This window comes from Caloenas nicobarica, chromosome 4, assembly GCF_036013445.1.
Source record: "Caloenas nicobarica isolate bCalNic1 chromosome 4, bCalNic1.hap1, whole genome shotgun sequence".
Classification (NCBI taxonomy): Eukaryota; Metazoa; Chordata; class Aves; order Columbiformes; family Columbidae; genus Caloenas; species Caloenas nicobarica.
In genome coordinates, this window is record NC_088248.1 from 79,153,600 (window position 1) to 79,181,111 (window position 27,512).

General features: G+C 64.9%; 4 protein-coding genes and 2 non-coding genes across 17 annotated transcripts in view; 2 read left to right on the forward strand and 4 right to left on the reverse strand.

The window, feature by feature from the left end:
• The first annotated feature begins 383 nt into the window (after positions 1 to 383).
• On the forward strand, positions 384 to 12,728 carry LOC135988409 (vacuolar protein sorting-associated protein 16 homolog). Of its 2 annotated transcripts, XM_065634351.1 has the most exons (24): positions 384 to 506; positions 974 to 1,062; positions 1,175 to 1,272; positions 1,918 to 2,046; positions 2,849 to 2,993; positions 3,059 to 3,174; positions 3,746 to 3,868; positions 5,154 to 5,209; positions 5,353 to 5,442; positions 5,926 to 6,020; positions 6,660 to 6,736; positions 6,899 to 7,030; positions 7,120 to 7,247; positions 7,890 to 7,925; positions 8,120 to 8,228; positions 8,296 to 8,430; positions 8,516 to 8,624; positions 8,813 to 8,910; positions 8,982 to 9,086; positions 10,233 to 10,310; positions 10,423 to 10,592; positions 11,689 to 11,785; positions 11,885 to 11,988; positions 12,316 to 12,728. In XM_065634351.1, the coding sequence occupies exons 1-24, from the start codon at positions 454 to 456 to the stop codon at positions 12,458 to 12,460; spliced, it is 2,517 nt and encodes an 838-aa protein (XP_065490423.1). In that variant the 5' UTR covers positions 384 to 453; the 3' UTR covers positions 12,461 to 12,728. The 2 variants fall into 2 exon arrangements, with proteins under 2 accessions (XP_065490423.1, XP_065490422.1); XM_065634350.1 differs by lacking the exon at positions 384 to 506 and having other exon boundaries at positions 828 to 1,062.
• Positions 12,729 to 13,366: 638 nt separating this feature from the next.
• Positions 13,367 to 22,210, forward strand: IDH3B (isocitrate dehydrogenase (NAD(+)) 3 non-catalytic subunit beta). Of its 2 annotated transcripts, XM_065633405.1 has the most exons (13): positions 13,367 to 13,437; positions 14,086 to 14,166; positions 15,848 to 15,946; positions 16,672 to 16,792; positions 17,407 to 17,467; positions 17,925 to 18,057; positions 18,489 to 18,622; positions 19,044 to 19,146; positions 19,716 to 19,862; positions 19,954 to 20,048; positions 20,123 to 20,183; positions 20,545 to 20,853; positions 22,047 to 22,210. In XM_065633405.1, exons 1-12 carry the CDS (start codon positions 13,402 to 13,404, stop codon positions 20,632 to 20,634), a joined length of 1,161 nt encoding a protein of 386 aa, XP_065489477.1. In that variant the 5' UTR covers positions 13,367 to 13,401; the 3' UTR covers positions 20,635 to 20,853; positions 22,047 to 22,210. The 2 variants fall into 2 exon arrangements, with proteins under 2 accessions (XP_065489477.1, XP_065489479.1); XM_065633407.1 differs by lacking the exon at positions 20,545 to 20,853.
• Positions 22,211 to 22,382: 172 nt separating this feature from the next.
• On the reverse strand, positions 22,383 to 26,484 carry NOP56 (NOP56 ribonucleoprotein). Its single transcript, XM_065633404.1, has 12 exons — positions 26,452 to 26,484; positions 26,133 to 26,222; positions 25,752 to 25,866; positions 25,518 to 25,679; positions 25,233 to 25,431; positions 24,609 to 24,796; positions 24,376 to 24,527; positions 24,098 to 24,198; positions 23,654 to 23,802; positions 23,352 to 23,473; positions 23,051 to 23,185; positions 22,383 to 22,904 (listed from the first exon to the last, which is right to left on the reverse strand). Exons 1-12 carry the CDS (start codon positions 26,452 to 26,454, stop codon positions 22,692 to 22,694), a joined length of 1,629 nt encoding a protein of 542 aa, XP_065489476.1. The 5' UTR covers positions 26,455 to 26,484; the 3' UTR covers positions 22,383 to 22,691.
• Positions 23,248 to 23,316, reverse strand: LOC135988788 (small nucleolar RNA SNORD57). Its single transcript, XR_010606235.1, has one exon. It is a non-coding gene; the product is annotated as a small nucleolar RNA SNORD57 (small nucleolar RNA).
• Positions 23,541 to 23,611, reverse strand: LOC135988789 (small nucleolar RNA SNORD56). The gene has a single exon (XR_010606236.1). It is a non-coding gene; the product is annotated as a small nucleolar RNA SNORD56 (small nucleolar RNA).
• Positions 26,485 to 27,055: 571 nt separating the features above from the next.
• Positions 27,056 to 27,512, reverse strand: part of DCTN1 (dynactin subunit 1) — a 73,257-nt gene continuing 72,800 nt past the window's right edge. For all 10 annotated transcript variants that reach the window (XM_065634521.1, XM_065634530.1, XM_065634529.1 and 7 more), the window contains one exon: positions 27,056 to 27,473. In XM_065634521.1, coding sequence (XP_065490593.1) covers positions 27,336 to 27,473 — 138 coding nt within the window. In that variant the 3' untranslated portion in view covers positions 27,056 to 27,335. The remainder of the gene's footprint in view (positions 27,474 to 27,512) is intronic.

Sequence of the window (27,512 nt, forward strand, 5' to 3'; positions counted from 1 at the left end):
TCCCAGGAGCGTCCCTGGGGACACCCCGGGGACACCCTGGGGACAGGGGACACCTGGGGCACAGGGACGCTTTGGGGGCAGCGCCATCCTGGGTGCCCAGGACGGGAGGGCCCCCGTGCCGGGGACAGGGGGGTCCAGGGACACCCGGGTGCTGGGGGTTCATCCAGGGGTGGCGGCGGGGCCCCCGGGCACGGGGGACACGCGGGGACGAGGCACCACGGGGCCTAGAGGCGGGCGGGCGGTCGTGCCCTCACCAAGTATGGCGGCGGCGCCGAGCAGCCGTGCCCTCACTGAAGATGGCGGCGGTTCCCTTTCCCCTTCTCCGCGTGCCCTCACTCGGGATGGCGGCGGCCGGGGCGGCGTCGCGGCGGGGCGGGCCGGGCGGAAGCGCGGGCAGGGCCGCAGGCAGCGGCTGTGCTGCCGGCAGCGCCCGGTGCGCCCGGTGCCGGCGCCATGGACTGTTACACGGCCAACTGGAACCCGCTGGGCGAGGAGGCCTTCTACCGGTGAGGGGCCCGGGGCGGGCCGGCCAGGGAGCCCGGGACGGGGCGGCGGTCCTGGGGCACAACGGGGGGTCCCGGGGCTGGGCAGGGATCCTGGGGCTGGGCAGGGGGTCCTGGGGCCGGTCATGGAGCCCGGGACGGGGCGGGGGTCCCGGGGCACAACGTGGGGTCCCGGGGCTGGGCAGGGGGTCCCGGGGCTGGCCGGGGGTCCTGGGGCACAACGGGGGATCCTGGGGCTGGGCCGGGGGTCCCGGGGCCAGTCATGGAGCCCGGGATGGGGCGGGGGTCCCGGGGCACAACGGGGGGTCCCGGGGCTGGCCGGGGGTCCCGGGGCTGGGTGTGGGTGCCCCAGGGCTAAACAGGGGGTCCCGGGGCGACCCTGGGTCCCGGGGCTGGCTGGGGATGCCCACTGTCTGTAGCGCCCCGTGCAGCCGTCTGTCTGTCCCCTGTCTGCCCGTGTGTCCCCGCAGGAAGGTGGAGCTGTACGCCATGGAGTGGGGGCTGCGGGAGGACCTGCGGGACTGCCTGGTGGCGGCCGCCCCGTACGGGGGGCCCATAGGTGGGGCTGGTCCCCGGGACCCCGCCCTGGGGCAGGACCCCCGGCCCGGGGCCGTCCCGGAGCCCCGGCGGTGACAGTGGCCGCGGCTCAGGCTGTCCCTTCCCGTCCGCAGCCCTGCTGAAGAGCAACGCGCGCAGGGAGAAATCCCCCGGCGCCTGCCCGCTGCTGGAGATCTACTCGGGCTCGGGGCTGCTCCTGGCCGCCATCCCGGTGAGCGGCCCCGCTTGGGCTGCGCCGCGGTGCCTGGGGCTCTGCGGTGTGCCGGGGAGCTCGGGACGGTCCTGGCCGTCCCCCGTCGGCCCCTTGCACCCATAGACCCGTGGGCAGGGGGACAGGGGACGGGGTGGCCGGCGGCACCGCAGGCTGTGTGGCACCAGCGGCTGAATCGCTGGGCCGTGCGACCGCGGCCACCCCTGCCCGTGCCGCTCGCTGTGCCCCGGGCGGCTCCTCTGGTCTCCGCGGGGCAGCGGGTGCTGCCGCGTGTCCTCGGCACCCTGGGCTCCCCGGGCCGGCGGCTCCATGCGGCTCCCGCAGCCCTGGAAGCTGCTGGGAGGCGGGGGGAGCTGCAGGGAGAAGGGGCTGCCCAGCCCTGGGGAAGGGGAGCGGGGTGGGGACGGTCACCGCAGTGCTGGTGGCCCAGGACCATTGTCCCGTCCCCGCTGGACGGGCACAGGGCAGTGGGGACGTCAGGGACAGGGACAGCTGCTGTGGGCTGCAGAGCTGGGGCAGCCAGGGGTGTCAGACCTCCAGACACCCACCCGTGGCCGTCGGCTTCGTTACGTCCCTGGAGGGACATCTCTGGGGCGGGGCGGCCGTGGAGCAGCCCCCAGCGCGCTCAGGCGTGTCCCACCGCAGTGGAAGAGCGGGCAGCTGGTGCAGCTGGGCTGGACCACCAGCGAGGACCTGCTGTGCATCCAGGAGGACGGCACCGTCCTCATCTACAACCTCTTCTGCGAGTTCAAGCGCCACTTCAGCATGGGCAACGTGAGTGGGGCAGGGCTGGGGTGCACGGGTTGGGTTTGGGATGGGGAACTGAGCGCTGCGGGGCCTCCCCAAGTGCTCCCCGCACGGGGCTGCTGCCCTTGGGAGTGAATGAGCCGAATCCTGGGGTCCGTTCTGGGCCCCTCATGCCAAGAAAGGCCTTGAGGTGCTGGAGCGAGTTGAGAGAAGGGAACGGAGCTGGTGAGGGGCTGGAGCACAAGTGTGATGGGAGCGGCTGAGGGAGCTGGGGGTTCAGCTGGAGAACAGGAGCTGAGGGGAGACCTTCTGATCTCTGACCTGCCTGAAAGGAGCTTGGAGCCAGGGGGGGTCGGGCTCTGCTCCCCAGGAACAAGCGCCAGGACCAGAGGAAACGGCCTCAAGTTGCGCCAGGGGAGGTTGAGGTTGGACCTGGGGAACAATTTCTTCCCCAAAGGGCTGTGGGGCATTGGAACAGGCTGCCCAGGGCAGTGCTGGAGTCACCATCCCTGGAGGGGTTGGACAGACGGACATGAGGTTCTCAGGACATGGGGCAGTGCCAGGGCTGGGGGAACGGTTGGGCTTGGTGACCTTGAGGGGCTTTTCCAACCAAACCGATTCGATGACTCTATGAGCTGGCAGCTGTCCCCGTGGCTCCTGGGGCCAGGATGATCCCCTCTCACCACAGGATCGAGTCTATTGGGGCTGTGTCCCCACCAGCACCCCAGCTCGGGGCTGGCTCGCCTTCCCCCGGGGTTTTGTCCCCGAGCGGTGGCAGCAGCGCAGTGCTGAGCCCCGTCCCCAGCCCCGCTCTCTCCCCACGGCACAGGAGGTGCTGCAGAACCACGTGCTGGAGGCGAAGGTTTTCCACACCGAGTACGGCACCGGCGTGGCCATCCTCACCGGCGCCCACCGTTTCTCCCTGGCCACCAACATCGACGACCTGAAGCTGCGCAGGATGCCCGAGGTCCCCGGTGCGTCCCCTCCCCGCTGGCCCCGCCGCCGGCCGGGCGCAGGGGCTGACGCTGGTGCCCGGCAGGTCTGCAGAAGCCACCGTCCTGCTGGGCCGTGCTGTCCCAGGACAGGGTGACCATCGTGCTGCTGGCGGTGGGACAGGACCTCTACCTGCTGGACAACACCTCCTGCTCCGTGGTGGTGAGTGACCCGCAGGGGTGTCCCTCCCCTGTCCCCGCTGTCCCATGGGGTGCTCTGCAGCCCCCAGCATCTGCTGCCAGGTCCTTCTCCTGTCCCCAGGGTCCCATGGGGTGCTCTCCAGCACCTGCTGTGAGGTCCTTCTGTCCCAAATGTCCCATGGGTGCTCTGCAGCCCCCGGCACCCGCTGGCAGATCTTTCTCCTGTCCCTGGTGTCCCATGGGTCCTCTCCAGCTCCCAGCACCCACTGACAGGTCCCTCTCTCATTGTCAGTGTCCCATATGATGCTTTCCAGCCCCAAACATTCACTGGCAGGTCCTTCCCCTGTCCCCAGTGTCCCATGAGTCCCCCAGCACTTGCTGGCAGGTCCTGTCCCCGCTGTCCCATGGGCAGGGTGTACATCAGGTACATCTGTCCCCATCCTGGCCGGGGACAAAGGGCTGAGGGTTAACCGGGCGCAGGGCGGGACGTGACGCCCCCGCTCTGCCCCGTCCTCAGCCCCTTCGGTGCTGGTGTGTGTCACATCCCCTGTCGCCAGAGCGTGTCCCCAGGTGTAACCCTGTCCCCATCGCAGACCCCCCCGGGGCTGAGCCCCTCCGCCGGCGCGTACCTGCAGATGGCCGTGTCCTTCAACCACCGCTGCCTGGCCCTCTTCACCGACACCGGCTACCTCTGGATGGGGCTGGCCACGCTGAAGGTGAGTGTCCCCTGTTCTCCCTACGGTGTTACGGTGTCACCCAGCGGGTAGGGTGTCTGCGTGGGTTCCCTCAGGGTCCCCACGGACCCAGGCCCGCAGGTCCTACCCTTGGGAGATCCCCCCTCTTCTGTTCCTCACCTGACCTTATACTGGACTCCCCACTTTTTGTATTTCTGGACCTGCCATTTTGCTGGTCTAGCGTCTCCCTTTCCGTCCAAACTCCCTCCAGATTAGTGTCCCACCCCAATTACATTTTCCCCGCCGGTCACGGTTCTGTTACATCCGTACCCAAACCCGCTGGTCCCGGTGCCGTTTCCCGGGCAGGCTCAGCCGTGTCACCGCTGCTGGTGCGGTCGCTTCGGCTGCGGATTCCCCCGCGTTGTGGGGCTCGTGCTGGCAAGGGGCTGGTGCCTCCCCTGGCCTGGAGAGCAGGCGGCTCGGCAGAGCTCGTCCCCACGACCAGGACTCAAAGGCGGCTCCAAAGCAGGTGGAGATGCCCGTTGTACCAGGAGTCCCGTGGAAAAGCCGAGGGATGCTGGGTACAAGTTGCTCCTGGGGAGATTCTGATGGGAGACAAGAGGGAAATTCTTCCCGATGAGAACAGCTGGTCATTGGAGTCTCCCCAGGGCAGCGGTGGGTTCCCCGGCACTGGGCACTTTTAGGATCCAGCTGGGCAGGGCTGGGCCGGCTTGTCTAGACCGGGCTTGTGCTGTGAAAGATTGGACCAGGTGATCCCTGTGGTCCCTAAACCTGGGATTTGGTGGCTTTATGGTTTTCCTTTCACCTTCGTTCACTTGCTGGGTCTCAGTTGAGCTTGAGGGTGGTGAGAGCCCGGCCCAGGTTGGCCAGAGAGGTGGTGGCTGAACCATCCCTGGAGACATCCCAGGCCAGGCTGGACGGGGCTCTGAGCAACCTGAGCTGGTGCAGATGTCCCTGCTCATGGCAGGGGGGCACTGGGGGAGCTGGGGAGGTCCCTCCAACCCAAACCGTCTGTGATTCTACAAGCAGCTTCTCACTCTCTGTGCAGTAGGAATGTGTCTCACGCTCGGTTTAGGGGCTCACACCCCGTCCTCGCCCCTCGGCTGTGTCAGCCGCGTCCCTGGCTGTCCCCAGAGCTGGTGACAGGGCCGGGTGCTCCCATGGGACCCGCTCAGGGTGCAGCACCGCCAGTGCTCCTGCTGCAGCCGGGGCTGTGCTGCTTGTCCCCAGCACGTGTCCCTGGTGTCCATGTGGTGCCACTTGTCCCTGCGTCACGTCCTCCTGCCCTAGCGCTCTCTCTCCGCAGGAGAAGATCTGCGAGTTCAACTGCAGCATCCGATCCCCACCCCGGCAGATGGTTTGGTGAGTGGCCCCCCGGCCGTGCCCCCCCCGGCTCCTCCAGTACCCCGAGCCGTGGCGGTGTCTGCGCCCTGGGACGAGCGGGACACTGTGGTGTCCTGGCACGGGGGCTGCGGGGGGCCGGGGCTCAGCCAGGGCTCCCGCAGGTGCCTGCGTCCCCGCAGCCGGCAGCGCGCTGTGGTGCTGGCCTGGGAGCGGCAGCTCATGGTGGTGGGGAACTCCGCGGAGTGCATCTGGTATCCTTTGTGTGCTCGTTCCCCATGACCAGATCCACCTGTGGCCCCCCTGACCCCCCTGGGCCACCATGGGTGAGGGGGCTCCGGGAGCACCAGTGGCCCCCCAGGATGGTCAGAGGAGGCTGAACCTGTTCCTCTCCTCTGCAGCTCTGCCGTGATGTCCCTGTCCCATCCCCAGCACCAAACCCCCTCCTCTCACCCCCCAGCCCCTCCTGTGACCCCCTGGCCCCTGCCCCTTCCTGGAGGGGGATCCTGCTCCCCCTCAGCAGCCGGTGCTGGTGGCCACCAAAGCCCCGTGCCGGGGAGCGCTGGCTCTGCCGGGCTCTAGTCTTGGTCCCCACAGGTGGGGGCTGCCGGGGTGGGCGTTCCTGTCCCTGCCAGGGGCTGATCTCTGCGGGAAGGAGGCTGGGGGCTCTGAGGGTCCGTCTGTCTGTCTGGGCCGCGCCGCAGCCGCTCTCCTCCGAGCCCTTAGCGGCAGCGCAGCTTTGTCCTGGACGAGGACTCGTTCCTGGTACCCGAGCTGGACGGGGTGCGGATCCTGTCCCGCTCCTCCCACGAGTTCCTGCACGAGATCCCAGGTGAGACGGGGCCGGGGGGCGATGCCGAGCAGGATCCCCACGCTGGGCAGGCAGCCCAGCCCGCTCAGGGCACTCTGGGGTGCTGAGACCCCCCCAGCAGCCACCTGGCCCTGGGCTCCTCCGTCCCCAGCACCGTGCTGGGTCTGGTCCCCTCCTGTGCCAGCTCTGCCGAGCCCCCGTGCTCTGAGCAGGGCCTTGCAGGCAGAGACCCCCCCAGTGCTGCGAGATCGCCCCAGTGCTGCCAGAGCTCCCCCACAGGCATTGGGGCCTGGCACGGCTCAACACACCGGTTCCTCACCTCCCGCACTGCTGCCAGCATCGTGTGTCCAGAGCAGGGCTGCCCGGGGGGGCAAATGGCTCCTTGGGACACCAGTGTCCCCACTGCAGCCCTGTCCCTGTCCCTCGGACCCTTGGGTCAGTGTTTATGGGGGGCCGCGGTTCCAGGGCTGGAGGAGCCACCCTGAGCTGCCCATCGTCGGGCTGGGGGTGGCTGAGCTCCCCCTGCCAAAGGATGGTGCTGGCAGGGACTGCCCAGGGTCCCGAACTGGGGGGGAACAGTGAGGAGCGGGTCACAGCGGGTGCAGGTGTTGCTCCCACACTGGGGCAGCCTCTCAGTGTTTTATTCCCCCGTCCTCGCAGAAGCCAGCCAGGAGATCTTCCGCATCGCTTCCATGGCGCCGGGGGCTCTGCTGCTGGAGGCGCAGAAGGAATACGAGGTACGGGTGGGGGGCACCGCTGCAAACCGCTGCCAACGTCACCCTGCTATGATGGGAGGGGGACGGTCCTGGACATCCCTGCTGCGGTGGGGGCTCCCAGGGGTGCTGGGGCTCCCCCTGGGCGCTGAGTCCCCTGCTCCCCCACGGCTGTGCCCCCCGCAGAAGGAGAGCCAGAAGGCAGACGAGTACCTGCGGGAAATCAAGGACCAGAAGCTGCTCCCGGAGGCCGTCAGCCAGTGCATCGAGGCAGCCGGCTACGAGCACGAGCCTGAAACCCAGAAATCGCTGCTGAGGGTGAGCAGGGGCGCGGGGGGGTTCGGCGGGGCCTGGACGGGTGTCCCCCCCACCAGGGGTCACTGACAGCCAGCCCGCACCCCCCGCAGGCAGCCTCCTTCGGGAAATGCTTCATCGACAAGTTCCCCCCCGAGAGCTTCGTGCGCATGTGCCAGGACCTGCGGGTGCTCAACGCCGTCCGCGACTACCAGATCGGCATCCCCCTCACCTTCACCCAGTATCCGCCATCCGTGCACGGGGGGTGGGCCAGGGCTGCTGTGTGGGGCTGCTGGTCCTGCCGGGGTGGCCACCTCGCAGGTGGAGTGAGACAGGGGGTGCTGGGCCCTGGGGAGGCCAAACCTCGAATCCTGGGGGCAGTTTTGAGCCCCTCGCGCCAAGAAAGGCCTTGAGGTGCTGGAGCGAGTTGGGAGAAGGGAACGGAGCTGGTGAGGGGCTGGAGCACAAGTGTGATGGGAGCGGCTGAGGGAGCTGGGGGTTCAGCTGGAGAACAGGAGCTGAGGGGAGACCTTCTGATCTCTGACCTGCCTGAAAGGAGCTTGGAGCCAGGGGGGGTCGGGCTCTGCTCCCCAGGAACAAGCGCCAGGACCAGAGGAAACGGCCTCAAGTTGCGCCAGGGGAGGCTGAGGTTGGATGTGGGGACCAATTTCTTCCCCAAAGGGCTGTGGGGCATTGGAACAGGCTGCCCAGGGCAGTGCTGGAGTCACCATCCCTGGAGGGGTTGGACATGGAGACGAGGTTCTCAGGGACAGGAGTCAGGGACAGGGCTGGGGGAACGGTTGGATTTGATGATCTTGAGGGTCTGTTCCAACCAAAATGATTCTCTAGTATGATTCTGAGGTGTCCCTTGACTGCCCCCCAGGTACAAGCGCCTCACCATCGAGGTGCTGCTGGACAGGTGAGTGTCCCCACAGCCGGGCACAGCGGCCCCGTCCCAGGCTGAGGCAGTGTCCAGCCGCACTGCTGTCCCATCCCCGCTGTCCCCGTCCCCCTGGCCAGGGGCTGCGCAGGCTCGGACCCCCCGTGGGGCTGGGGGAGCTGCTCGGCCCCTCATCCCGTGCGGTGCCACACCGCTGTCCCCTGTGTCCCCAGGCTGGTCCTGCGGCGCCTCTACCCCCTGGCCATCCGCATCTGCGAGTACCTGCGGCTCTCGGAGATCCAGGGCGTCAGCCGCATCCTGGCCCACTGGGCCTGCTACAAGGTAAGGGGGCTCGGGGGGGCTCTGCCCCTCCGGGGACACACAGGGACCCCCCGTTTGTCCCCACCAGGTGCAGCAGAAGGACAAGTCCGACGAGGAGGTGGCCCAGGCCATCAACCAGAAGCTGGGTGACACGCCGGGCATCTCCTACTCCGAGATCGCCGCCCGGGCGTATGACTGCGGCAGGACGGAGCTGGCCATCAAGGTCTGGGGGCCGTGGGGTGCCGGGGGGGCCACGGGGCCAGCAGGGGGTGGGACGCGGTGGCCGTGCGCTGACGACCCCCCCGCAGCTGCTGGAGTACGAACCGCGCTCCGGGGAGCAGGTCCCGCTGCTGCTGAAGATGAAGCGGAGCAAGCTGGCCCTCAGCAAAGCCATCGAGAGCGGGGACACCGACCTGGGTGAGGGGGGCCTGGGGGGCTGGTCGGCCTCCGGGCAGCAAACCTCCCTCGGGGGGGATTTGGGGGGTGCGGGAGCCCCTTAGAGCCCTGTGGGGTGAGGAGAGGGAAGCTGTTGGTCCCTGTGGGGCTGCAGCTCTGTGGGGGCAGAGTCTGCGTGTCCCCCCCCCCCAAACCACTCTCTGCCCCAGTCTACACCGTGGTGCTGCACCTGAAGAACGAGCTGAACCGCGGCACCTTCTTCATGACGCTGCAGAACCAGCCGGTGGCCCTGAGCCTGTACCGCCAGGTAGGGGCTGTGCCCATGATGACACCTCCCTGACCCCCCCCAGTGCTCCCTGACCCCCCACTGCTCCCCAGTTCTGCAAGCACCAGGAGCGGGAGACGCTGAAGGACCTGTACAACCAGGACGACAACCACCAGGAGCTCGGCAACTTCCACGTCCACTCCAGCTATGCCGAGAAGGTCTGTGCTGGTGGGGGCTCTGGGCTGAGGGGCTCTGGGCTGGCGTGGGGGGGTCAGGATCCCAGCCAGGTCCCAGTCTCTGGGCATCAGCGCAAAGCCCTGCAGATCGTGGCCGTGGCTCTGTCTGGGCACCAGCCACCCCTCCTGTCCCCCCAGGGGCTCTGGGGGTGCTGCCCTGGGCCCTCGTGTCCTGTCCCAGCTCAGCTGGGCTGAGGGCAAAGGTTAATTTTTGGAGCACTCTGTGCAGTAACACAAAGTGACGACAATCACCTGAGACGTTCAATTAAATCACAAGTTTACTAGACACCACTCGGTGGGATTTTGGCAAATAGTGGCTTGGCAAAACTTTGTAACTATATCATAAAAACTTAGCAAGACCTTAACAACGAAACTCACAAGATGTTTCTCTTATGTGCCCAGAATAGAACTAGAAAGAGAGACAGAGGAAAAGCAGAGATAGGTTATCAGAAGAAAGGTGAGAGCTCACCATGCCATTGTTCCAGCTTGTGGTGGGTACGAAAACTTCGTTAGTGCTGCACGACACACACGCAGACAAACACGCTGAGACAGAAAACACGCACACACACAAGCACGAAGCAGACAGACGCCAGGGTGTCCCAGGCGAGGAGGTTTTATAGTTCAGCCCGTTTGCACGCGAGGCAGGGGAGGGCGGCTCATCTCCCTCTGCTCGCTCTTCGTGCTGGTTGAGAAGGTTGTTCCAGGAGTGAGTTGGTGGTTGAAAAATCAGAGACGTGGTCGCAGTGCTGACCAGACGTGAGTTGTTCTGTCCGTTAGGGGCGGCTGGTGGCTGGCGGTTTCTCCTGGTGGTTGATGGTCTGCTAGATGACCCGTCTTGGTCATCCCAATTAGGACCGAGGCCTTGACAGCAACACTGTTATTTGTCTTTATCTTAAGAATTTGTGCCTTCGTTTCACAGAGACCTTGAAAGAGAAAAGATGGAGTGTCTGCCTCCACAGCCACCTACCTTTTCCTGCCCTAAGTAGCAAAACCCAGACGTTTAAGGCATAACATACACCATTAATGGGTCCTTTGTTTTGCAAAGATGGGGGGGGCACTTCAAGGCTGTCACACCACAGCGCGACACTCGCGCTGGCAGGGGCTGAGGTGGCCACGCTCTGTCCCCAGCGCATCGAGGGACGGGTGGGAGCTCTGCAGAACGCCGTGGACGAGTACTACAAAGCCAAGAATGAGTTTGCTGCCAAGGTGAGTGTGGCCGGTGAGGGGCCGTGGGGCATCACCCGTGGGGACAGGGCTGGGCCACCACGGGTCCCCTGCCGGGGGACGGGGACACTCAGGCTGGCATTTTGCTCCCCAGGCCACGGAGGAGCAGATCAAGCTGCTACGGCTCCAGCGTCACCTCCAGGAGGACCTGGATAAGCCCTACCTGGACCTGTCGCTGCACGACACCGTCACCAACCTCATCCTGGATGGGCACCACAAGCGCGCGGAGCAGCTGTACCGCGAGTTCAAGATCCCGGACAAGAGGTCGGTCCTGGGGGGCTCAGCCCCGGCAGGAACCGCGCTGGGGGACTGGGGCCCGGCAGCTGAAGGAGTTTTGATCTGCTGGAGGGTGGGATGGCCATACGGAGGGATCTGGACCTGCTGGATCGTTGGGCTGAGGCCAATTGTCTGAGGGTCCCCAAGGCCAAGTGCCGGGTCCTGCACTCGGGTCACAACAACCCCACAAATGCTGCAGATTCGGGGAAGAACCACAGAATCATTTTGGTTGGAAGAGACCCTTAAGATGATAGAGTCCAACCACAACTTAAATGTAGCACTAACCCAAGTCCCTGAGAGCCTCATCTATACATCTCTGAGACACCTCCAGGGATGGTGACTCCAGCACTGCCCTGGGCAGCCTGTTCCAATGCCCCACAGCCCTTTGGGGAAGAAATTGTTCCTAATATCCGATCTAAGAGCGGCTGGAAAGTGCCCAGCGGAAAGGCCCTGGGGGTGTTGGTGACAGCGGCTGAACATGAGCCAGCGTGTGCCCAGGTGGCCAAGAGGCCACCAGCGTCCTGGCTGGTACCAGCACTGGTGTGGCCAGTGGGACAGGGCAGTGACCGGCCTGTGCTGGGAATGGGGAGGCCAAACCGCAAATCCTGGGGGCAGTTTTGGGCCCCTCACACCAAGAAAGGCCTTGAGGTGCTGGAGTGAGTTGAGGGAAGGGAACGGAGCTGGTGAGGGGCTGGAGCACAAGTGTGATGGGAGTGGCTGAGGGAGCTGGGGGTTCAGCTGGAGAACAGGAGCTGAGGGGAGACCTTCTGATCTCTGACCTGCCTGAAAGGAGCTTGGAGCCAGGGGGGTCGGGCTCTGCTCCCCAGGAACAAGCGCCAGGACCAGAGGAAACGGCCTCAAGTTGCGCCAGGGGAGGCTGAGGTTGGATGTGGGGAACAATTTCTTCCCCAAAGGGCTGTGGGGCATTGGAACAGGCTGCCCAGGGCAGTGCTGGAGTCACCATCCCTGGAGGGGCTGGACAGACGGACATGAGGTTCTCAGGACATGGGGCAGTGCTGGGGCTGGGTTAATGGCTTGAAGGGCTTTTCCAACCAAAATGACACGGTGTGACCTGTGTCCCCAGGTACTGGTGGCTGAAGATCAGCGCCTTGGCCACCCGCGGCGACTGGGAGGAGATGGAGAAGTTCTCCAAGAGCAAGAAGTCGCCCATCGGGTACCTGGTAAGGGTTTCCCTGCCCGGGGGGGCACTGTGGGGTGAGGGCTGGAGCTGAGGGGCCAGGAGAGCAGCCCCCATCCCTCTGCCCCCCTGTCCCCTCCAGCCCTTCGTGGAGATTGCGGTGAAGCACCACAACCGGTACGAGGCCAGGAAATACGCACCCCGGGTCACCCCTGAGCAGCGCGTCAAGGCCTTCGTGCTGGTGGGGTGAGTTGGGGGATCTGGGGGGGCCAGGGGGGCCTGGGGCAGGGTCGGAGCCCCTGGGAGCAGCAGGGTCCTTGTGCAGCAGGGCTGGGGGCTTGGGGGGCTCTGGGGGAATGGGTGCAGGTGAGACCCCTGGAGCAGGGGTTGGTGCTGGGGGGCACATTGAGCATCATCCTCTGCAGCTGGGGCGGGGCATGGGGTGCCAGCCCTTGCTGGTGTCCTCGGTGTGGGTGGAATGGTGGCTGGGGCTCCTGTCCCCCCCTTGTCCCCCCCTGTCCCCCCCTTGTCCCCCCCTTGTCCCCACACCCCCCAGCTCCCGCTGTGCCGCAGGGACCTGGAGCAGGCAGCTGACGCCGCCATCGAGCACAAGAACGAGGCCGAAATGAATTTCGTCCTGTCCAAGTGCGGCGCCGGCACCGAGGCCACTGTGGCCGAGAAGCTGAACCGGGCCCGGGCCCAGCTGCTCAAGAAGTGACCCCAGCCGGGGGGCCCTGCCCCGGCCCCTGCCCGCCTTGTGCTCCTGGGGGCTCCTGCCCCCGCTTCTTGCCGGGGGTGTCCGTGTCGGGGTGGGGACAGTGTGACAGCAGTGTGTTTGTGTCCTGTGCCAGCGCCGGGGTCACCCTGGCAGCGCCAGCAGCAGGAGCCCCCCCAGCCTGCGCAGCCCCCGCCCCACTGGGGGCAGGGGGACCCCCACCCGCTGTGTGCCCTCCCCGCTTCCTGTCCAATAAAGAGGAGAGCTCGCTGCCCTGGCTCCTGGTGGGAACGGCTCAGCACCCCCCTGATACTCCCACTCTGCTCAGCACCCCCCTGCTGCCCCCAGCCTGCTCAGCACCGCGGGTTGGGAGTGGGGGGCTCCCGGAGCCACCACCCCCGGGCAGGTTCAGGGGGAGCTGTAGGGCGGGAGGGACATGTCCCTCATGCAGGTTCGGGGAAGAACCACGGAATCATTTTGGTTGGAAGAGACCCTTAAGATGATAGAGTCCAACCACAACTTAAATGTAGCACTAACCCAAGTCCCTGAGAGCCTCATCTATACATCTCTGAGACACCTCCAGGGATGGTGACTCCAGCACTGCCCTGGGCAGCCTGTTCCAATGCCCCACAGCCCTTTCTGGGAAAAATATTTTCCTAATATCCGATCTGAGAGCGGCTGGAAGGTGCCCAGCGGAAAGGCCCTGGGGGTGTTGGTGACAGCGGCTTAACATGTCATGAGGGACACAGGGCTCTTGGGTTACGGGGCCTGGAGCAGGCCCTGGGGGGTCTGGAAGGGGGGTCCCCGGGCGCCTCCCCGGGGGGTGTCGGGGAGTGAGGTGTGCCCGCCCGCCCGCCAGGGGGCGCCGCAGGGCTCGGCCCGGCCCCGCCCTTCCCCGCGTGCCCCGGCCGTTGCGCAGGCGCGGTGCATTGTGGGGCGGCAAGATGGCGGCGCTGAGCGCAGGGCGGGCGGCGGCGGGGGTGAGGGACGGGGAGAGGGACGGGGTGAGGGACGGGGAGTGCGGGGAGAGGGACGGGGTGTGCGGGGAGAGGGACGGGGAGTGCGGGGAGAGGGACGGGGAGAGGGACGGGGAGTGCGGGGAGAGGGACGGGGAGTGCGGGGAGAGGGACGGGGAGTGCGGGGAGAGGGACGGGGTGTGCGGGGAGAGGGACGGGGTGTGCGGGGAGAGGGACGGGGTGTGCGGGGAGAGGGACGGGGAGTGCGGGGAGAGGGGCGCAGGACGGCGGGTCTGTCCGGGGGGCGGCTGTCGGTCCGGAGGGGGCAGACTGGGGTGGGGGGTCAGATTGGCTGGGGGGAGGGGGGCCGGTCTGGATGGAGGTGTCGGGTTGGATTGGGGGGTCGGTCTGGGACAGGGTGTAGGGGCTGGGTTGGGGGGTGAGCGGTCTGTCTGGGTCGGGGTGTCAGTCCAGGCCGCGGGGGTCAGGCTGGATGGGGGGGCTGCGTTGGGGGGTGTCAGGTGGGACAGGGCCTGGGGAGGGGGGCCCGGGGTGAGGGGCTGGGCTGGGAGGAAAGGGGGGTGGGGTGAGCTCAGACTTGGGGTTCAGTCTGCACTGGGGCTGTCGGGGTTTGGGGCTCCCTGTGTCTCACCATCCTGCTGCCCCCCGCAGTGTCTCATGCGCGCCCAGAGCCTGGGGCCATGGCGCGGCCTCTGTGTCTCCGCCGCCCTCCAGCAGATTCCCCGGCCCAAGGTGAGAGCGGGACCCCCGGGGTGGGGCAGCGAGCGGCCCTGGGTGCTGGGAAAGCCCTCACTGGTTTGGGGCTGGGGGTGCTGGTGGCTGAGCACAGGAGGGGCCGCGGCAGGGGCTCCCGGGGCCTTTTTGCAGCCAGGGGTCACATGAAGCTGTCACAGGGCCCTGTCACCACCCAGGAGATGCAGGACAGTTCCTGCGGGTGACGTTTGGCTGGTTGTGCTCAGAGGAGTGTCTCTGCTCCCTGCAAAGCACTGTGTGCTCCCTGCAAAGCACTGTGTACTCCCTGCCCCGGCTCCCGGGGGGGTCCCTGGCTCAGCAGCAGCGTTTCTGGCTCAGCAGCAGCGTGTTCCCCAGCCTCGCTCCCTCCAGGGGCTGCTGGTGCGTCGGGAAGGTGAGTGGTTTGTGTTAAAACCCACAGCCAGAGCAGGGTTAATGCAGTGGTGAAAATTCTTTTGATCCAGTCCTTGCTGTTTAACCCTGACTTTACTGTACCTGCCTGTAGTATCATAAAATGCCACAGGGAATACCGTGATAACGATTGGAGCTCAGATAAGGTGTGAGAGAGCAGCAGCTCAGCGTTATTCGGGCTCTGTGGGCAGCGGATCAGAGCCGCAAGGGAGAGAGGGGCTGGTTTCTGTGGCACTGAGGGTGGGAGAAACAGCCCAGGCAGAGACCGGCTGTGAGGGCAGATTTCTGCCGTTGTTTGAGACGCTAAGGGAACGTTCAGCACTGAGCCTGTGTCCTTTTGACCTTGAGCTGGACCGTGCCGCGGTTCCTCTGCAGATGCTTTGCCCCTTTTTGAAATGTAGTTGCTGAGTTGTGAGTGAGGTTTTCTGCCCTGGAACTTGATTCTGTGGTTGTGTTCTCTGAGATATTAAAACCAAAAGCAAAGAAAATCTCCTTCTTTCTTTTCACGCTCTTTCACTTTGCCTTTCCACGGTCACCGTTTCCCTGCACTTCACGTTTCATGTTGCCAACACATGTTTCCTGTGCCGCATCACGTTGCTGCTCATTTCCTTGTTTTGTTATCTGATTAAATTATTAGGTGAAATTCTTGTCTCTGACCGTGACTGTTTAGTCCCTGAGGTGGTTCTGTGAAATCCCGTGTCGGGAGCTCAACTCTGTACAGGGAATTACTGCCTGAAGAAGGCTTAGTAAAAGGATGGTGTAAAAATAGGCAGCTGAGGTGGGGGCGCAGGCAGCGTGGGTTTGGAGGTGGATCTTGTGTGGAACATGTCAAAAATTATCTTGGAGACTGATTTTGTGCTCAGGACTGAAAAAAAAGCAGCTCACTAAAAAACTGCGGGATGCTGTGGGTACAAGAGGAAGGTGAGACTGGCACAGGAACACTGGGGAGATCCTGAGGGTGTGGAGTAGAAATGGGGGAGAATTTAGTAAAGAGGCAGAGATGGCACCTGGAAGCACCGTGTGAGGAGAAGGCCTTTGGTTTGCTGGTGGATCGTGGGACATCGGGTGTTTTTGCTGCGCGGGGTGTTGTAGCAGCAGGAGCTCATCACGCTGCAGCTCACTGCTGGTGCTGCAGTGAAGTTTTGTTTCCGAAAGGCGTGCTCTGGGTGCAGATGTTCCCGGTGTCCGTGCCCGTCCCTGGCTTGCTGTGGTGGGGCAGGACCTGGCGGGGGCTGCAGTGCGAGCTCTGACTCTGCTTCTCTCTGCGCAGGCGGAAGGCGCCAGATCTGAGGGCACGTTCCAGGTGACGATGCTGCCCGGGGACGGCGTGGGCCCCGAGCTCATGCACGCCGTCAAGGAGGTGTTCAAGGTAACGGCTCTCGGGGGACGGGGGGGCAGCGTCTGTGGAGCTGCTGGTAGGTGCTGCTGAGCCAGAGCCCCCCGGGCCGAGCTGTCCGGCTGCTCCGGTGCAGCAGGAGCCGGTTGTGCAGACCCCGGGGTCTCCCCACTCCCACATGCAGGTTCAGCTGGAGCAGCAGCCTTGGAAAACATGTGAAAATGTCCCCAGGCTGGGACAGTGTCCTGGGGCCATCGCCCGCCAGGTCCCTCTCCCTCCGTGAGGCAGCAGCCGGTGCTGTCAGGCTGGTGACAGGAGGACACAGCCCAGCCTCGCTGCTCCTGTCGGGAATGTGGCCGCAGGGCTGGCATTGCCCAGCTGTCCAGAGCCCTTCGTGTCCTTCTGTCCCCTCCAACCTGTGACAAGCCCTCAGGCAGCGACGTCAGAACATGGGGGTTGGTAGTTAATGGTTCTGTCATCTGACACACAAGTTACATCAAGGCAGCAAAGGGGGATGGCTGCTGTGATATTGATTACGCAGCTGAATTGATAATTACAGTAAGGACGGGGCATCCTGGTGCCAGAGGTGACACAAATGTCCTTGTCCAGCTGGAACTGGGGCAACCCAGCGGTCTGGGCTCCTCTCCCTGGGCTGCTTTGGAGCGTCATGTCCCAGTGCTCCCAGTCCTGCCAGCAGCCCCCAAACCACAACGTCCCCCGGGGCTCTGCAGTGATGCGGCTGTGGCTCTGTCCGCCAGGCTGCCAGCGTCCCCGTGGTGTTTGACGAGCACCACCTGAGCGAGGTGCAGAACATGGCGTCCGAGGAGAAGCTGGACGAGGTGGTCGACTCCATGAAGGAGAGTAAAGTGGCGCTGATCGGTGAGGAGTGGTGCGGGGGCTGCCCGGCTGGGCTGCGATCCACCTCGGGAGGTGCTGTCACAGGGCAGGAATTCCTGTGGTTGGGGGTTGGAGAAGGGAGCACAGGATCACAGAATTGTCTTGGTTGGAAAAGCCCCTCGAGGTCACCAAGTTCAACCATTCCCCAGCCCTGGCACTGACCCCTGTCCCTGAGAACCTCATGTCCGTCTGTCCAACCCCTCCAGGGATGGTGACTCCAGCACTGCCCTGGGCAGCCTGTTCCAATGCCCCACAGCCCTTTGGGGAAGAAATTGTTCCCCAGATCCAACCTCAACCTCCCCTGGCGCAACTCGAGGCCGCTGACGTTTTTAAGCGAAGAAGCAAATTAGCAGCACTCGCTTTAGTGAGCTTACCAAAGGGGAGGTTTTATCCAGCTTCTGCGTTTGAAATGAGCTCTTGTACAGCCTCAGCAAACAAAGGACCTCTCAGGGTCCCTCGTAGTGAGAACCGCGTCTCCTCGCGTGGCTGAGGTTCTTGTGAAGCTGCCCCGATCCTGCCCTGTCCCCGGGTCCGGGCGATGTCCCCAGCAGCTGTCAGCGTGCTCTGTGTTCTCACTGCTCTGCCCTGTCCCGCAGGGAAGATCCACACGCCCATGGAGTTCAAGGGCGAGCTGGCGTCCTACGACATGCGGCTCAGGTGAGCCCCGTCCCGACCCACGCGTCCGGCGCTGGGGAAACTGCTGTGGCTTGGGGATCTGCTGCTGAGCCGGGGAGCAAAGGAGTGCAGGGCGGGGGGAATCAGTTCGTTACGGGGAAGCAGAAGGTCCTGAGGGACTGGCCAGAGCCGCATCTGTCGAGTGTGAGCGTGTGTCCCCAGGTCCTGCAGAGCAGGGCTGGATGGCTGGAGAGGGGACAGGGTGGCCGGATTAGACTGGGGGTTGTTAAAAGTGTGGTGTGACAAGGTGCGGCTGGCTTGTGGTCCCTGAGGGGAAGGGTGGACGGACAAACGGTTGGATAGACAGACAGACAGCTATGGGGAGGTGTCAGGAGGTGGGAGCTGTTCAGTGTCCCCAGCTGTCCCCCAGCACTTGCAGGGAACAGTCGCTGCCTCAGAAGCAGCTGTTGCTGAAGCGCTGACGCTGCATCTCTCGCAGGCGCAAGCTGGACTTGTTTGCCAACGTGGTGCACGTGAAGAGCCTGCCAGGCTACAAAACGCGCCACAACAACCTGGACCTCGTCATCATTCGGGAGCAGACAGAGGGGGAGTACAGCTCCCTGGAACACGAGGTATGGGCCCTCCAGCGCACGGGTGTGGGTTCGGGGTCACTGCTGAGGGACAGGGACGCTGCCCCAGGACGTGTGGCTTTGCTCGCTGCCAGGGACACGTTCCTGCTCGCTGTGCGGAGCTGCTCAGCACAACGGGAGCAGCAGTGACGTACCGAGTGACAGCGGTGGGGTTGGGAGAGTGTTTGGGGGTGTTAACACAGAGCCAGCGAGGAGGTGGGCAGCAGGAGGGGTAACACCAGCAAAAAGGGACATGGAACCTCTTGACGGAGTGATCAGTGTCAGGCGAAGACTCCCCATGTCTGTGGGAGCGCTGGGGCTGCCGGCACAGTGTGGGCTGGCGAGCTGGGCACGGGCTGTGGGGTGCATGGACTGTGGGGTGCGTGGGCTGTGGGGTGTGTGCCGTGGCTGCTCACACTCCCCGTCCTCTCCAGAGCGCCAAGGGTGTCATCGAGTGCCTGAAGATCATCACCCGCGCCAAGTCGCAGCGCATCGCCAAGTTCGCCTTCGACTTCGCCACCAAGAAGGGCCGCTCCAAGGTGACGGCTGTGCACAAAGCCAACATCATGTGAGTGCTGCGGGAGCGAGTTTGGGCACTGTCAGCCACGCTGCTGCTGTCACCTCTTGTCACCTCATTGCTCTCAGCTTTGGTCCCACTCAGAGCGGTGCCAGGCTGGCTCCTGAGGGCCGGGCTGTCCCTGGGAATCGTGGTTTTTCCTCTACACGATCTCATCTCCAGCACGAGGCCCCAGAGCTGTGTCCCAGAGGCTGTCAGCTGGGATGGGAACAGCTCTGGTGCTGGGAGCTGGTCCCTTGTTGCTCCCCAGGCCCTATTTTCAGCACCTGTGGGTGTGCAGCGGTTGGGCTGCGCTGGGGTCACCTGCCTTCCCCCCCCTGCTGCAGTGGGACACCCATGCTGCGGGATTCCCGCTGCTATGACAGTGTCGCTGCTGTCCCGTGCAGCCGTCAACATGCTGCTCATCTTGCAGGAAACTGGGCGACGGGCTCTTTCTGCAGTGCTGTGAGGAAGTGGCAGAACTGTACCCCAAGATCAAATTCGAGACCATGATCATCGACAACTGCTGCATGCAGGTGAGGAGCCTGTTTCCCTGCCCCGGGGCCACGCTGCAGCTCCTGCTGCTGAGCCAAACCCTCGAGGTGTGAAACCTGAACAGCTGCTGCTGGCGGCTCGGCAGGTCTGCCCTGTTTGCTCCTTGCACAAGAGAGGAGCTGCCTCCCTGCTCTGCGGGGATGGAAGGTGACCGAGGTGGTTAGATCCACAGAATCACAGAATTATTTAAGTTGGAAAAGCCCCTCAGGCTCATCGAGTCCCACCGTTCCCCCAGCCCTGGCACTGCCCCACGTCCCTGAGAACCTCATCTCCGTCTGTCCAACCCCTCCAGGGATGGTGACTCCAGCACTGCCCTGGGCAGCCTGTTCCAATGCCACACAGCCCTTTGGGGAAGAAATTGTTCCCCAGATCCAACCTCAACCTCCCGGGCACACCTGTGTCTCATCTGCACTTGCAGAACTCTGCAGGGTGTTGGTCTGTGGTTCCTGGGTGTTGTAGCCAGGCTCCCTGTGCTCCCGCTGTCCCGTGGGTGCGCTTTGGGGCTGTTTTCAGGTTCCTATCCCCTCACGTCCCCCTGTTTCCCCTGCAGCTGGTGCAGAACCCCTACCAATTCGACGTCCTGGTCATGCCAAACCTCTATGGCAACATCATCGACAACCTGGCAGCTGGTTTGGTGGGCGGCGCCGGCGTGGTGCCCGGGGAGAGCTACAGCGCTGAGTACGCCGTCTTCGAGATGGTGAGGGCCTGGGGTCCCCAGGGCTGCTGTCCCCGAGTGGGGGGCTGCTGGGGACAGGGCACGGCCCGTCACCGTGGTTTCCCTCCTGCAGGGCGCCCGGCACCCCTTCGCGCAGGCCGTGGGCAGGAACATCGCCAACCCCACCGCCATGCTGCTCTCGGCCTCCAACATGCTGCGGCACCTCAAGTAGGTGCCTTTGCCAGGGGTGGGGACTGCGGGGGCTGGCGCAGGGACTGACCACACTCCTTTCCTCCCACCAGCCTGGAGTTTCACTCCAATCTGATTGCGGATGCGGTGAAGAAGGTGATCAAAGTCGGAAAAGTGAGTGTTGGGTGGGCGGGTGTGCCGTGTGTCAGTCACTGTGTGAGTGTTGGTGGCAGCGAGCGGCTCTGCGCTCCCCGAGTGTCCCACCTCACCCACCACTCACCCGCGTCCAGCTCAGAACCCTTTGCGTGTGTCTTGGCGATGGCTCCTGCGCCCCCCTGCTGCCCTGGCAGCGTTAGGGATGGTCTGGCAGGGCTGGGGACACGGGACAGCTGTGTCCCCGCTGGGTCCATGGCAGGGTTGCCTAGAGGGAGGCTCCTCTCCTCTCCTGTCCTGTCCTCTCCATTCTCAAAATCATTTTTCTTGGTTCACAATCACGTTTCTCCCGTTTCTCCCCTTCCCTGTGTTGGCTTTTTAGGTGCGGACGCGGGACTTGGGCGGTTACTCCACCACCTCTGACTTCGTGAAGTCTGTGATTGACAACCTGCACCCCCACTATGGGGCCTAGGACCAATCCCCGCCCCCCCCCCCCCCCCATTAAAGGGTCCAGCACTTCCCTGTGTGTCCACGTGCTGTCCCCAAACCCCCCGGGGAGGGGACAAGGACAGTTTGTGGGGCGGCTGCTGAGGGCAGCCAGTGCCAGGAGCCAGCAGGCAGCGAGCACAGGCCTGCCCGTCCCTGCCTGCAGTGCTGCAGCCCCTCACCGTCCCCTCCAGCCCCGGGGCAGGTGAGCCCTGAGTGGGCAGAGGCTGCCAGGAAACCCTCTGCAGCTTTAACCTGAGCCTGAGAGTTGGAGTGTTCAGCTGGAGAACAGAAGCTCCAGGGAGACCTTATTGTGGCCGATAAGAAAGACGGGGACAGACTTTTGAGCAGGGCCTGTTGTGATAGGACAAGGGGTGATGGTTTTAAACTAGAGGGAGATTCAGGCCAGATGTGAGGAAGGAATTATTGCCCCTGAGGGTGGTGAGAGCCTGGCCCAGGTTGGCCAGAGAGGTGGTGGATGAAGCATCCCTGGAGACATCCCAGGCCAGGCTGAACGGGGCTCTGAGCAACCTGAGCTGGTGCAGATGTCCCTGCTCATGGCAGGGGGGCACTGGGGGAGCTGGGGAGGTCCTTCAACCCCAACCCTTCTGTGATTCTACAATTCAATTCCCTTCCCTGCCTGTGGGGCAGCAGATGCAGTGGTGTGGGTACAGAACACCCGTATTACTATTAGGAGTGTCGAGACAGTTCTCCAGCTGCTTACTCAACAATTAACTACTTGAGGTATTGTTCATTTTAACTCTCACTAACATCAAAATTTTAAGACTAAAGTTTAGGCTACAGGAAACCAGTCTTGCCTGTTGCAGTTAATTCTATGGTATTCCTTTCATGAGCTTGTACATCAACTTTGGACCAACATACCTTAAGCTTCATATGCAGAATCCTCTGCAGTTTTAATCCTTTGATGCATTGGAGAAGATATTGTTAGCTGTATTACAGCATTATGCATTTTTTTCCTGGAAAATGGTAGATGTGATCAATAGAAATGTTTATATCTGTGATTTGCCAGAAGACAATCTGGGCACAGTCTCTAATAGCAATTTTTAGTCTCAAAGAAAATGATCAATGCGATGCACAGTACATGAAAGGAGATAAATCAGTTAGTAGCAGGGGCGAGGATGGGACCCCCCCACCCTGAGGCCCAGACCCCCCCGCCAGCCGCAGCACAGACGGGGTGCACCAGCTCAGGGTGCCACCCCCTCCCTGCTGTGGGGCAGCCCCACTGCACAGTGTCCCCAGCTCCTGCAGCTCCCAGGGCACAGGGACACCGGGGCCCCTCCTGAAGCTGATGAGCCTCAGGGAGCGAGAGCCCCAGTGCAGGGCCGGGGGCCCCAGCGCACTGCAGGGACCCCCCCCTCACCTCCCGTCTTCTTGCAGGTGCGCACAGCTGACATGGGGGGCTACGCCACGTCCCAGGACTTCACCCAAGCTGTGATCGCTGCCCTGGATGCCTGAGCCCCCTGCCCTGCACCCCAGTAACTTATTGCTTCCTGCTAATAAAGTGGCCTCTGCAGCATGGGGGGGGCTGCTGGGCACCCCCACTCACAGCCTCGTCTCTTCCCTCCAAGCTGGGGAAGGACAGTGGTGACAGTGTGGGGTGCAGCCAGTGCTGGGGACAGCACTGTCACCTCAGTCACCTCCTGCCTGAGGAGGGGAGGCAAAGCCACACAGCCCCCCCGGCTCCTGCCCTTTCGGCAAAACACAACATGAGGGTCAGCAACCGCCTCAGCCCTTTACTGAGGCTCATTCACACCGAGCGGTTCCCCCACAGCAAACCCACGCGCAGCCCAGGCTGGGAGGGGGACACGGGACAGTGTTGAGAAAGGCACAGCTGCTGGGGCCTGGCCAAAGGGACCCGCCCGAAACCAACACGTTGGTGTCACCTCAGCACAGTGCACGGGGACATGCGGCTGCCACCAACACTGATGGGCAGGGGAGGTCACAGCACCAACCTTCTGCCCATCCGTCAGTCAGTCCACCAGTCTGGCCGGCTGGAGCATGGCCCAGCTCAGCCCTGCGCCTCTAATCCTCCTCTTCCGAGTCCCGGGCCTTCACCTTCTTCTTCTTTTTCTTCTTCTTCTCCTTCTCCTCCTCCTCATCAGCCTCCACCATCAGTTTCCTTTTCTTCTTGGGCAAAGGCTCCTCTAGCCCGTTCTCCTCTGGCTCCGGCTCCTCCTCCTCCTCTTCTTGCTGCTTCTTTTTCTTCTTCTTCTTCTTGGGCTCCATGTCATTCTCCTGAGGGGACCCAGAGTCAGCAGGAGCTGTGGAGCTGCCCCACACCTGCCTCCCCCACCTCACCCCCCAGACCCTGCTCGGCTGCCCCATGGCTCCCCCAGCCCCACACGCTGCAGCTCAGCCTCCCCTGACAGCCTCGGCCTCACCTCCACCTCCAGCACCGAGTTCTCCACCTCCTCAGCCGCCGCAGCCAGAGCCTCCAGCCGCCGCTTCTCCCTCTTCTTCCTCTTCTTCTCCTTCTTCTCCTGCTTCCGCTTCACCTCGGCCACCACCTCGCTGGCCTGGGGGGCAGAGGCAGCTCGTCAGTGGTTCCCAGCCCAGGACCCCCCCAGCACCGCAGGTCGGATCAGCCTCATTAAATCAGTCTTTGGCCTCCACAGTGGGTCAGGACAACAAAGTGACATCACCTCCGACCAGGGGACACTGCCAGCGTCCCCACAGCCTCACCTCCACCACCGCCTCCTTCATCACCTCCAGGTTCTTGCGGGGTGGCTGCCCCGTCTCATAGAAGGCCAAGCGCTCCTCCACCTGCTCCCGCAGTTTGTCCCCAAACACGCTGGTGGGGACTTCTGCGAGGACAGAAAAGGGGCTCAGCACCCCCCGCACTGCTCAGCACCCTGTGGCCGCCCCCCTGCCCTGCTCAGCCCAGAGTCGTCACCATTCACACTGTGAGATGCTGTTGACGAAAAATATTCCCATCATGGCAGAGGCCACTCGTCCCTGTCCCCCCCGCCCCATCCCACACACACCTGAGAAGCAGTCGATGCGCGAGGCGATGGTGCACTTGTTGGCCAGGTACCGCGAGATGCGGCCCTTGTTCTTGGCGGCTGCGCGCCCGATGAAGGTGGAGTGGAAGATGAGCCCGTACTTGGGGGTGTTCCCGCGCGTCTTCAGAGCCCTGGAACCGGCCACAGGGGGTCAGGGGGGCCACAGGAGCGCCTGGGGCCACCGGCACCCCTGACCGGAGTTGCCACCCACCACCCCTGCTCCAGCAGCCCTGGCTCGCCCACATCCAACAGCCCGGCCCATGGCCCGGCTGCCTCCCCACACCGCGGACGGGGCGCACACAAAGCCACGGTGGTCGCTCAGCGGCTGGGGCGGCTGATCACGCGCAGCCGAGGCCACGGGGACCTGGCGTGTCACAGCCGGCGGCCCAGGGACCTGCCATCACCGCAACCACCCTGCAGCGGTACCTGAAAAGGGCTTTCTCGGCCCCCAGGATCTGCACGGTCGAGGCCGGGTACTTGGCCAGGTTGGTCAGGCTGCCGGCATGGGAGATGAGGCGGGCGCCCACCTGGGAAGACAAGGACAGGGGTTACAGCTGCTCCCGCCGGCTCCAGGCCCCGCGCAGCCCCCCCGGCCGCGGATCAGCAGTGAGGGTGTCAGCAGGAGCCTCAGGGGATTGACAGATTCATTTGGTCATCATCTCCACAGCCCATGGCAGGCGGGACACACCCGCACTCGCACTCACCACCTCCCCGATGAGGGCCGAGAGGCTGGGGGCCACCTGGCTCATCTTGGAGCGCAGATACTCCTGCAGACCCTTGCGGTACTCGGACAGCGAGATGACGCGGCTGGAGAAGCTCTCGATGTTGATGAGGTCGAGCGGGGAGATATCCATGCCTGGGGAGATGGCAGCAAGGGCTGAGCGGCACCTCCCGGGGCACACGGGACCCCCCCAGAGCTGTCACCGTCCCCACTCACCCATGGAGGAGCGTGAGGCCTCCAGGATGGCCTGTGCCTTAGCACCATCCATGACAATCTCCTCCAGCCCCTCCAGGCTCTCCTCGCTCAGCTCCCGCCGGTTCCCGATAAACTTGGCCAGCCGGCAGTATGTGTAGTTCTCCGACACGATCTTGATCAGCTCAGGGAAGTGGTACCCGTACCACTCTCTGGAGGACAGCGTCAGCGCCACAGCCTGGCCACTACCCCACGCATCCCCCAAGATGTGCTACAGACACAGCACTGTGGCCCCTGGCCTCACATGTCCCCCCAGCCACACTCCCACTGTGTCCTGTTGCCCCATGTGTCTCCCCAGCCGCACTCCTGCCATAGTCTCTCACCCTGCATGTCCCCTGAGATGTGCTGCACACATAACACAGTGTCCTCGCGCCCTACATGTCCCCCCAGCCACGCTCCTGTCACGGCACTGTGTCCCCTTGCCCCACGTGTCCCCCCAGCCACACTTCTGCCACGGCACCGCAGCCCCGGCCAGGCCGTGCCCGAGGCGCTGCTGTCGCTCCCCGTCCTGTGCAGGCAGCCGGAGCGGCAGCTGCCTGCGGTAAGCGTGGGGAGCTGGCCCCGCGCCCCCAGTGGGACCCCACTCACCGCACGCGCATGGAGAAGGTGTTGATGTCCTTGTCCAGCTGGTCCAGCAGGCTGATGGACTGGATGATCATGTTGTCCACGCGGTTGACGTTGAACTTGACCTTGGCGCGGGAGTAGCTGTGGCCCAGGCCCAGCTGCGCCTTGGATGCTGACTGGGCCGTCAGGCCCTTCACCAGCGCGTGGAAGTGCAGCCGGATCCCTGCACCAGGACCGGGTGTCACCCCCGCGGCTCCAGCAGCGCTGTACAGCTGCAGGAACCCCCAGTGTCGCCCCACCAGGACTCACCGCGCAGGATCTCGGCCACCACCCCCCCGGTCTGGCACTGGTAGCCCAGCTCCTCCAGGATGGCCGCCCCCAGCTTGGCGTCCGCCACCCCCAGCAGCGCCTTCTTCTTCTTGGCCGGCATGGACGTCTCCAGCAGGAGCCGCAGGTCCTCATGCAGGATCCCTGCGGGGAGGGAGGGTCAGCGGCGCTGCCGGTTCCCCGGAGGGGGCCCACAGCCCCTGTGCCCCCACTCACCCTCGGAGATGGCGTTGATGTTCTCCAGGGCGCTCTGCGCGGACTTGAAGGGGCTGAAGGCCACGAGCTTCACCACATTGTGGAACTTCCCCACGGTCAGGACACTCTCCTCCACCTGCGGGGAGGGGGCACACCGGAGCACCCGGCCCGCGGGGCTGCCCCCGGGAACGGCCCCCAGACACGGGGAGTCGGCAGCACCGAGGAACGGGCCCCCCGGCAGAGCAGACCCTCCCCGCGGGACCGGATCGCGCCCCGCCACGGCCCGCAGCTGCAGCAGCAACAGCGAAGCAGCCCTTCCGGCCCGGATCGCCCACCCGGTTACCCCCGGTAGCTGCGGCAGCAGCAGGACGCCCCGGCCCCGGTCAGCCCCGGCTCCCGTACCTGCGGCAGCAGCAGGCTGATCTCCTCCACCTCCCGCACGGCGAACAGCGCGTATCCGGCCGCGTGCTCGAACAGCACGTGCAGCAGCACCTGCACCGGCACCGGTCACCGCGGGCCCGGGGCGGCCACGGGCCCCGCTCCCGCCCCATCCCGCGCTCCCCCGCCCCATCCCGCGCTCCCCCGCCCCATCGCGGCACAGGAGGCTCCGCCCCGGGCCCCGCGGCGCCCCAAGCCCGCGCACGCCCATCCCCGGCCCCCGTGGGCCCCGGCCCGGCCCGATGCGGGCAGATGCAGCCAGCGCGGCCCAGCGGGCACCCACCATCCTGCCGCCGCCACCGCCTCCCGCCGGAACTGCCAGAGCCGCGCCGGAAGCCCGCCCACTCTGCCCGCGACCAATCAGCGACCGCGCCTCCGCGCTTCTCACCAATCAGCGCAGGCTATCCTCGATGGAGCGGCCAGCAGCCAATCAGATAGAGGACAGAGCGATCCCGCCTCCCTTTGCTGCCTCTGCCAATCACGCTCAGGAAGAACCGCGGCCTCCCGCCCCTTCCAGCCCTCAGCCAATGGGCGTCGTCCGCGCGCCTCCCGCCCCTTCCCGCGCGCCCTCCGCGCGCCCAGATGCGCGTTTCGCGCCGCCGCGGGCGCACGTGGCTGGACCCGGGGCCCCCGGTCACCCCGTGTCCCCCGATCCCGCGCCCCCCACGGTCACCCCGTGTCCCCCGATCGCGCGCCCCCCACGGTCTCCCCGGTCACCCCCACCCCGTGTCCCCCGATCCCGCGCCCCCCACGGTCTCCCCGGTCACCTCCGGGCCCCACACGGTTCCCTCCCCCGCCCCCCTCCCGTGACGTCCCCGCTCACCCCCCTGTCTCCCGGTTCCCTCCCCTGTCCCCCCGGTCCCAGCGCAAGGATGCGGGGCCGCGGGCAGGGTCAGAGCAGCTTTATTCGAGAGCGCGAGTGCCGAGGCCGGGGGGGCCGCAGCCCCGGGCCCGGCCCCCGGCTCGAGTCGGGGCTCCTGCCCCCCCGGTGCAGCCCGGACAGCGGGGGGGTCCCGGGGGCCCGTAGTGTCTGAGAGCGCTGGCGGCAGCGGGGGAGCCCCGCGGGGCCCGGCTGCCCCGGGGGCGGCTGGGGAGGGGGCGGTGGGGGCTGCTCTGGGGTCGCTCAGCGGGGGGGCCGGTGCAGGGGTCCCGGTGTGGGGGTCCCGCTTAGGAGCCGAAGTGGCTGCGCAGCCGGTGGAGCAGGTCGGGGGTGAGGAGCAGCCGGTGCTCCCGGCCCTGCCCCGGCGCGCAGGGGAACGTCACTCGGCCGTAGTGCGCCATGCCAGCCTCCTGCTCCTGCTTGGCCTGCGGACACAGTGGTGGTGGAAGGTGGCCCCTGGATGG

Excerpts from the sequence above, each read along its gene's own strand:
- LOC135988409 (XM_065634350.1), top strand. The coding sequence starts at position 906 with ATGCCCACTGTCTGTAGCGCCCCGTGCAGCCGTCTGTCTGTCCCCTGT. Across the intron at positions 3,175-3,745 it reads ACACCTCCTGCTCCGTGGTG|ACCCCCCCGGGGCTGAGCCC; the intron begins GTGAGTGACCCG and ends TCCCCATCGCAG. Across the intron at positions 8,229-8,295 it reads CCCACTGGGCCTGCTACAAG|GTGCAGCAGAAGGACAAGTC; the intron begins GTAAGGGGGCTC and ends TGTCCCCACCAG.
- IDH3B (XM_065633405.1), top strand. The coding sequence starts at position 13,402 with ATGGCGGCGCTGAGCGCAGGGCGGGCGGCGGCGGGG. Across the intron at positions 17,468-17,924 it reads TCCTACGACATGCGGCTCAG|GCGCAAGCTGGACTTGTTTG; the intron begins GTGAGCCCCGTC and ends CATCTCTCGCAG. Across the intron at positions 20,049-20,122 it reads AACATGCTGCGGCACCTCAA|CCTGGAGTTTCACTCCAATC; the intron begins GTAGGTGCCTTT and ends TCCTCCCACCAG.
- NOP56 (XM_065633404.1), bottom strand. Across the intron at positions 25,432-25,517 it reads GGTGGCCGAGATCCTGCGCG|GGATCCGGCTGCACTTCCAC; the intron begins GTGAGTCCTGGT and ends GTCCTGGTGCAG. Across the intron at positions 23,474-23,653 it reads GCGCATCGACTGCTTCTCAG|AAGTCCCCACCAGCGTGTTT; the intron begins GTGTGTGTGGGA and ends CTGTCCTCGCAG.